This window comes from Fistularia commersonii, chromosome 15 (assembly GCF_037954325.1).
Source record: "Fistularia commersonii isolate RoL2024-O1a breed Wild chromosome 15, RoL_Fcom_v1.0, whole genome shotgun sequence".
NCBI classification, from domain to species: domain Eukaryota; kingdom Metazoa; phylum Chordata; class Actinopteri; order Syngnathiformes; family Fistulariidae; genus Fistularia; species Fistularia commersonii.
Window position 1 is genome coordinate 7,293,065 of NC_141298.1, and position 8,939 is coordinate 7,302,003.

At 39.5% G+C, this 8,939-nt stretch overlaps 1 protein-coding gene across 1 annotated transcript; it reads left to right on the top strand.

Annotated features, from left to right (window-relative positions):
- Positions 1–6,573, top strand: htr3a (5-hydroxytryptamine (serotonin) receptor 3A). Its single transcript, XM_086160443.1, has 9 exons — positions 1–207; positions 1,223–1,386; positions 1,468–1,512; positions 1,906–2,015; positions 2,091–2,260; positions 2,761–2,921; positions 4,050–4,260; positions 4,574–4,810; positions 5,336–6,573. The coding sequence occupies exons 1-9, from the start codon at positions 138–140 to the stop codon at positions 5,644–5,646; spliced, it is 1,479 nt and encodes a 492-aa protein (XP_086016569.1). The 5' UTR covers positions 1–137; the 3' UTR covers positions 5,647–6,573.
- Positions 6,574–8,939: the final 2,366 nt, after the last annotated feature.

Consider the following 8,939-nt stretch of genomic DNA (forward strand, 5'->3'; position numbering starts at 1 on the left):
GCGTGGCAGTCATGGAGGAAAGACCCCTCCTCCCAATCTCTGAGAGACGTGAAGGATGTTTGGCGGGATGCCGGCGATTCTGATGCTGGAGACTCATCGGTTTTTCCCACATGAGGAGAAGAAGGTGAAGCGACAGCATGAGACCCTCGTCCGGCTGGATAGCCGTCGTCTGCTTTCTCTTCCAGGGAGCATCAAGAGCCTGTTCGGGTACGGACGCATCCAAGTTCGCATTTTCTAAACAAAAATTATGGAAACTCATTTTATCATAAACAGGGAAGAATAATCTTCTTTTTTTGTCTCTTTTTTTTTCCACTATTATGTTGAGATGTATCTGAATGTGTTTTTTTTTGTTAGCATGGGCAATGAGATGTATATTTGTTAATGTTTCTTAAAAAAATAAGGTGTTTATTATTGATCAATATTCCATCGTGTCTATTAAATGTTGTCCAGATCAATTTGGAAGTCTGACTCACCGTGGAGGCTGTTTATCGCATTAAAAATTATTCTTGAATTTTGAGGAAAAAAAATGTAAATTAAAATAGGCAAAGATGAATTTGGTATGCCAATTTTTCATGTTTTCACTCTTCATATCATTTATCAGTGTTAAATAATTTGCTAAGTCAAAAAGCAAACAAGAGTCATTGTTGTTAAATGTTAAATATCATCAAAAAATAGACACCAGGTTTTGACTACTTTAAAAATAACCTGAAATTGTGAAAAAGGCGGTCAAATATTGCACCAAATTGACTTTTTATGGCATCATTACACTATGTACATTTACATTGTGGAAAAAGCAAAAACTCAGGGTGTAAAAAAAATTAACTATGAGCTACAATCTGGTACAAACATCTCTGCCTCTGTGCTTAATGTAATTGTACACTGTCCTAATAAACTTCTAAACAAACAAAGTCACTTACATAAAACTTACATGAAACTCGAAATTGCAAGAGAATTTGCACGTAAGCAATGTAAATTCGGCAAGCTGTTTTACGTACGTGTACATATTAAACTGCAAATGTTATTGACGCACAGGTAGAGAAGAGTGACTTTTTAGCCAATCAGAATGCAGAACACAATGCACGATGCAAATGCGTGAAAAGTAAACCGCGTTATAGCGGTTTAGGGTTCACTGTACATCGGAAGATTTGGATCATCCTTGAACGTATTTAGATAGCTGTCAATCGTACAGTACGATCCCACCCATTTACCGATTTTCCCTCAGTGAGGAAATCGGGCGGCGGCTCCGGAAGGTTCTCCAACGCCACCCTGATGCGATTGTCCGACTTCCTCGGCGCCGGATACAAGAAAGGTGTGAGACCCGTCAAAGACTGGAGGACGTCAACAATCGTATCCATTGACCTTATGGTTTATTCAATCCTCAACGTGGTGAGTCTATTGATTTATCTGGAACTACGGAACAGATAACGAATGAATTAATGATTTTAATTACTGCTTTTTCTCCTGCAGGATGAGAAGAATCAAGTACTGACAACGTATGTTTGGTATAGACAGGTAAGTCAGACAATTTCGATATCTATAAAGAAATCTGTGTCATTGGTTTTGTCACCCGTCAATCAAAACTATCTAACTTGCGCCATGAATTCCACCGGTTTAATGTTGCAATAAATCTAATTTACCACATTTTGGTATGAAAGCTCAAAATTTGATACACTAAAATCATTTTTCTGCATGTTTTTTTTTTTTTTTTCACATTTCTCCTCTTATATGGATAACTTTGTGTCAAGTAACACCTTTGAATATTACATTACATTACATTTGGCAGACGCTTTTATCCAAAGCGACTTACAATAGAGGACATAGGGACTGCAAATACACTTGCAAATACACGATGCACAGGAAATAATATCTATTGAATATCTATTGTTGTTGCTATTTTTACTCGAGTCGTGGACCGACGAGTTTCTAGTGTGGGATCCCGACGACTTTGACCAGGTCAAACAGGTTTCTATCCCGACTGCCAACGTGTGGGTCCCCGATATCCTCATCAATGAGTTGTAAGTAGCTGAGAGAACAATGTTTTCCCATTCCACTGCGTTTGGTGAATCCATTTTGTCCGTTCGTGAATCCAGCGTGGATGTAGGAAAGTCTCCTGATATCCCGTACGTCTACGTCACGCACGACGGACTGGTGAGGAACTACAAGCCCATCCAGGTGGTGACGGCCTGCAGCTTGAATATCTACAACTTCCCCTTCGACGTGCAAAAGTGCAGCCTGACCTTTCAGAGCTGGTTACACACAAGTACGACGCCGTGATATTCATTTTTTTATGAAGCCCCAAAAAAGCCGAATTTCCGCGATTCACTGTTCGGTGACATTTTAAAAACTAAATATTGGCGAGATTTTTTGTGCAAAGAATGTATAGGGTATCCCTGAAATCAGCGAAAGCAGTTATTTGAATCAAAAAACGTTCACTATCGGATTATACAACAGTAAGCTATAAAGTATAATAAACTCCAAAGAGCATATTTGTTCAGATTGTCAAAAAATACCAACATCAGAAAATGAAATTGAGAAAAATGATTATTGCCATGTAAATGAATGGGGAAAAATGTGTCCGTAAAAACTGGTGAGATATCAACCACATATTTCCAGCAAGTTTAAAAAAAAAAAAAAAAAAAAAAAAAAAGAAAAATTGAGGATCTCCTGACAAATCCGAAAGAAATGACCGGATAATATGGAAGGCATGACCAGACGCCAAAACCGAAATAAAATGAGTTCGTTATCGTGTTTGTCCTGCAGTCAATGACATCAACATCACACTCATGCGGAGCCCTGAGGAGCTTCGTCAGGACAAGAGTGTGTTTATGAACCAGGGTGAGTGGGAGCTGCTGCACGTCCTGTCTGCGTACAAGATATTCAGCGTGGACAACGATGACTACTACGCTGAGATGAAGTTCCATGTATGTATGATATCAGCTTGATTTACTCTCAGAATTAAAAGGATTGTATTTTTTTAAATCTCTCACCATTGATATAAATATAAAAAAAAAAAAAAAATATATATATATATATATGTATGTATATATACAGCCATTCAACCTCTCATTCATGTCATATAGAAACACACAATTGCTCTCCCTAATTCACATCTTGGCAATTTAATGCAGAGGATTCTGTGGCAGATGCCCTGCATTTCAATGCATTTCGAATGTAATGAAATTAAGAATTACTGATCTGATTTATTAAAATGCAAAGAATTGTTAGAAAAACATATTTGATAATAATAATAGAATTATTATTAATAATAATCATTAATTTAATAATATGATAAATTATAATTTTACCAATGTTCTCTCAAAATCGGCCAGTAACTCATTTTTAATTCCTCGACAACGAGGGTTACTTACTCTTTATAATTCAAGTTATATTCTTTTTTAGCTTTTGACGTGACTTATTGATAAATATAATGCTTTTACTTCTGCTCAAGTTACTTATGCTGCTGCCTGTTAGACCAGACCTGGGCATTTTACGGCCCGGGGGCCACATCCACTATTTTCTTTGTGTTTTCAAGCAATATTTAATTTAGTTTTCCCTTTTGCTTAATTTTGTATGGATGATTGCAAATAAAATACTGCTAAAATTTGTATAATCATTCATGATTCGAAAGTTGAAATAAAATGCCATAAAAAGGAAATATTTAAATTTAGATTTTCATTTTGTTCAATTTACATGATACGAAATATAGCCTGCCAGCTAAAATAATTGCCCATTCTGGTGTTCGATGATAGCTTATTATTTTTGGAAGTGATTTTTTGCAGATTATATTGGCAATTTCTTTCTGATTTAATGTTATTATCTTGCCTTTGTTCCCATTTTTGCACAAAAATTCTTCTCATTTACTGAGGGTAAATTCAGGTAATATTTAAGTATTTTCTCCATACATTTCCAGCAAATTTGTCGAACATTTTTCTCGTATTTCATCCTTCTTTCTCATTCAAAGCAGTAATATCAATGTGCTAAAGCAGCTAGCGCTACATAAATAAAAAAATTTAACAGAAAATGACTAACCCGTCGCCGCTGGCCGACAGGTGGTGATTCGCCGGCGTCCGCTCTTCTACACGGTGAACCTGCTTCTGCCGAGCATCTTCCTGATGGTGATGGACGTGGTGGGTTTTTACCTGCCGCCGGACAGCGGCGAGCGGGTTTCCTTCAAGATTACACTGCTGCTCGGCTACTCAGTCTTCCTCATCATTGTGTCCGACACGCTGCCCGCCACCGCCATCGGAACGCCGCTCATTGGTAAGTGGATGCATGCGGACACATAGGGGGAAAACAAATGTGCGATTAAGCTAAAATTTTTGTATATATGCATATGTATCCATCTGTGACTACCTTTATACATACAGTATGTATTCAGACACCATATGTGGAACTATCCAGAGCGTGGATCAAAAATCTTGAAACGCGAATACATACATTTTACACGTTTTGACCTTATGAGTGTGTGACGAAAAGATCTCGAAGGATCCGTGCTTGTGTTAACAAGAACCACTTCATTTCACGGTGCGAGTCTTGAAGAGAGCGGGTCTCTGTGGTGGTCGGGGTCCTACAGGGGTCTACTTTGTGGTCTGCATGGCTCTGCTGGTGATCAGCTTGACGGAGACGGTGCTGATCGTGCGTCTAGTCCACAAGCAGGACCTGCAGCCTCCCGTCCCCCAATGGGTCAAGTACTTGGTCCTTGAGCGAGCGCCCGTCCTGTTCTGCATCCGCAAGAAGCACCGCCTCTGCTCACGCCTGGACTCCCCGACCTTGGACCTCGAGCACTACAAGGACACCAATTACGGCAGCGGTGAGGAGTTTGTTTTCGGATTTAAAGACGCAAAATGAGGTTAATGTAAGCGTGGTGCATTTTTTTTCGGATTGTCCAAGAATTTTCTGGCAAATATATATATATACTGCTCAAAAAAATAAAGGGAACACTTGAACAACACAATGTAACTCTAAGTCAATCACACTTCTGTGAAATCATAGTGTCCACTCAGGAAGCAACAAATTCATTTTGACTTGTTTTAAGGACATTACATCAAAGTTGGATCAGCCTGGAGTTTGTTTTTACACTTTAATTTTGAGTGTGATTCCTAATCCAGACCTCCATGGGTTGATACAATTGATTTCCATTGATCATTTTTGTGTGATTTTGTTGTCAGCACATTCAACTGTGTAAAGAGCAAAGTATTTCATAAGAATATTTCATTCATTTAGATCTAGGATGTGTTTTTTAAGTGTTCCCTTTATTTTTTTGAGCAGTGTATATACATGTATAGAAAGAAAATGTATAATCTGCCAATATCAATGTACCATCATCCTTCTGCAGCTCAGTACTCTCTCCATCACACCTGTGAACTGGGTCGAAGGTGCAGCCAACATGAGCGGGAAGGCGGGCTCCTTGGTCTGGGTTGCCGCCCCGCCAGGGACGTCGGCCCCCCCATCATGACCAACATCCTGCAGGAGGTGACGACCATTCGCCATTTCCTTGAGAAGCGGGACCAGAGTCGCGAAGTGGCGAAAGAGTGGCTGCAGGTGGGCTACGTGCTGGACGTGCTGCTCTTCAGGGTCTACCTGGTGGCCCTGGTGGTCTACAGCCTCACCCTGGTGGGTCTCTGGTCCGCATGGCAAGTGGTCTGAGGGGACCGAATAACCTTTGACCTTTTATGGTACAACCTATCGGACAGCAAAAGGGTCTGCGACTGCGGTTCTGACCCACAGGGCCTCTAGGGGGAGCCAAACTCCTACTGTCCTTTACATTCCCTTTTTTTTTTTTTTTATAAAAAATAAATATGCAGTCAGGTTTTTTTTCATTATGTCTGCCATTTTTTTTCTGATGTTTTTTTTACCTTTTCATATAATACTCGAAAGCATTTGGTTGCCAATTTAGAGGTCATTTCATTCACAAAGTCATGCAATTCCTGGATGACTCCCCTTTTATTTACCAAGTGATCTGATTCTGCATTATTTTTTCTTTTTTCTTATGAAATTCAATCCCAAATTAACTAATTCATTATTTCTTAGTTTTATTATTGTATTTTCCAGCTAATTTGTGCAATTTTGGCTTATGTTAGCAATAACAAGGGTTGACAAGTAATTTCTTCTTGTGTCCATTTTCAACACATGCATATATTCAGAAACATTTCAATATAAATAACCTCTTGTGTTTTTTCATTCTATGACCTATGAGCTGCTCATTATCCATAAAAAAAAAAAAAAAAACATTACATAATAACACATCTGCTTCACATATGCAGTATTTACAGCATTGTGATAAATGTGTAATTCGCCGCCCCGACGGCTGAAGACAAGCACTTCCTCAGAGCTACCAGATGGTGGCAGTCAATGCCACTGCATGGTTGAGACCCCAGAGGGGTTTGACTTAAAAAAATAAACATAATAGCAACATATTTCTCTTGAGTGCATCCATGTTGGTTTGATGATGACTGAGCGGGAGAAGAAGGACCGGCTTCCACCGAAGTCTCAACTACAACGGGTGTTTGATGTGGAATTTGAGAATAAATAAAATGACTAAGATTCATAAATTTAATGAATAAATGCATGAAAGGAAATGACTGGAAATATGATTGCTACTGTTGAATATCAGCCTCAGTTTCATTTACACTAAGACAGTGATTTTCATGGTTGTGAAAGTTAGAAAATGTAATCATTTTACCTTAACTGAAATCATTCTTTTTCCTTATCTCACTACACATGGCGTCATCTTACTTTGATTTAGATTAACCAGCAAAGGTCACTTTCTGTCATGTTATTTTACACTATATTACGAAGTTCACGTTGCATCATGCCACTTTATCGCCTTCCCTAAAATCAAAATACTTTACATCGTGTTAGCATCACTTTACTCTCCTAAAAATACGTTGCAAAATACGTTGCATACCATACGTTGCATTGGCTTATCTTATCTCTGAAAATGTTGCTAACTGATGAAAAAAATAAGGAAAATGATACAACTGGCATTATGAACCGGCCCCACTTACCTGAACAGGTGGTGCATATAACTATATATCTATGTATATATATGTGTATATATAGTTATATATATTTATATATATATATATATTTATATATATATCTGCCACGGTGGTATACATATATATATATATATGTTTTTTTTTTCTTTTAAAAGCATTGATATGGGCGTGATATAAAATGATCCAATTTAATCGCAAGTGGGATTGGTTGATCTGTGCAGAATGGAAGAATGATGAATGGTTCATTGTTTATAAAATGGAGCAGACTATGCCCAGGAGCCTTATGACTATTTGTATTTATATAAACTTTTATTTTTATTATTTTTTTTAATGTATTTTTATTTTTTACTTTGAGCAAGGCACCGTTTAATCAGGAACAGCATTTTCCATTTAATGCAACTGCTCACCTTATTTCTTAATCGCTTATGTTACGCAGTGCAACACTTTTTTACCAAGACTCTTCATCACGGGATGTTGTTGCTGCCATTCAGACATACAAACGCTGCCTCTTCCTTCCTGAATCACCAAAATAGGATCAAAGTCTCACTGAACTGACAAAACCCTTCTCAGAATGAGTTTTTCAGTCATTTCCTGTTTCTGTTTTCAGTAAAAAAAAATACACACAAAAAAAAAAAAAACCCCGACAACTCTCCCCAAAAATAATAACCACGCGATAGTCCGCCTGGAATCCGACACGTCTGGAAGTGCAAGCATTAGCCAGCGAGGAGAGGCACCTCATTACTTCCTAAAAATGTTGACGACATTATCTGATCCGCCACGGTGGCAACGGGAAATGAGCAAATATAGTGCCATTACTGGGACTTATCAGGGACACTTGTGATGTGATGTTGGTTCGTTGGACGAACACACACGCTCGCCCCGCTTCGCTTTATTGAAGAAGAAATTACAGCAGCGACGTTGACGGAGATTTATTGCCGAGTCCGACGCCTCCGGAATCGTCGCCGAGTCGAAAGAGGCCCGCCGGGATTTTCACACCTTAACTCCGAAACATTCCACTCAACCTGCCAACTGCACTGAATGAGCAAATTTGGAGGGTTTCAGCCTTTAAAACCGCTTTAATACATTCCAGGAAAGTGCTAATCCTGCGTCTGCAGTCTGGAGGGGACAAGAAAGAGCCTCTCTCAGAAAGAATTTGGGTTAATAGCCGTGAACCCCATGATGGTGCTTTGGAATTGTCCGTCTACGTTTTCCAACCGAGGTTCGTCTCCGTACAAGCCGAACCCACAGGAAGCTCAGCGATGTGGATCTTATTCAACGTATCTTCCCCGACACCAAATCTATTTCCCCTTTCAAAATTCACTTCATTTAATTGTTCATTGAACTAACTTAAAGAGAAACATTTCCCGTTTTTTATCCATTTATTGGTCATTGGCGACCTGGTTGATTCAATCTATTTCCCTTCAAACATCCATGACAGAAATATCATATGTAATTGAAACAATTACATATCTAAAAGGTAAGTTGTGTGAATATCTATCAGGTTATTTACATTGAAAACATATTAATTGCCACGCGTGCCACATGTGAGTCCACTTCGGCCATGTTGCCCCAACAGCCGCACCTGGCTTGTTGAAACGCTTTTTAGCCCGCCTGGAATGGTCATGGAGGACTCCAGTAACATCTTGGTTGTCATGGTGCTGATCCAGAGGTCCACCCGGCCCGCCATGTAGACTAAAATTACTGCTGCTCGGGAGGTATAGTCTGTCTGCCGCAGAAAGGGTGGATAGTCTCCTCTCCCTGTCCTGTTAAGGCGATGGGACGCCCGTGGATCATATGGATGACACGCTATCCCTGCTAGACTTGGACGATGGTGGCTTCCTTCTCCACAGGTGACTACCAAGGTCTGGTGTAGGAGATCGACTTGGCCCGTCCGGAGTATGGAGCCCCTGCAGACGGTACCTGGAGAGGCCGATCTGG

Excerpts from the sequence above, each read along its gene's own strand:
- htr3a (XM_086160443.1), top strand. The coding sequence starts at position 138 with ATGAGACCCTCGTCCGGCTGGATAGCCGTCGTCTGCTTTCTCTTCCAG. Across the intron at positions 1,387-1,467 it reads TTTATTCAATCCTCAACGTG|GATGAGAAGAATCAAGTACT; the intron begins GTGAGTCTATTG and ends TTTCTCCTGCAG. Across the intron at positions 1,513-1,905 it reads CGTATGTTTGGTATAGACAG|TCGTGGACCGACGAGTTTCT; the intron begins GTAAGTCAGACA and ends TTTTTACTCGAG.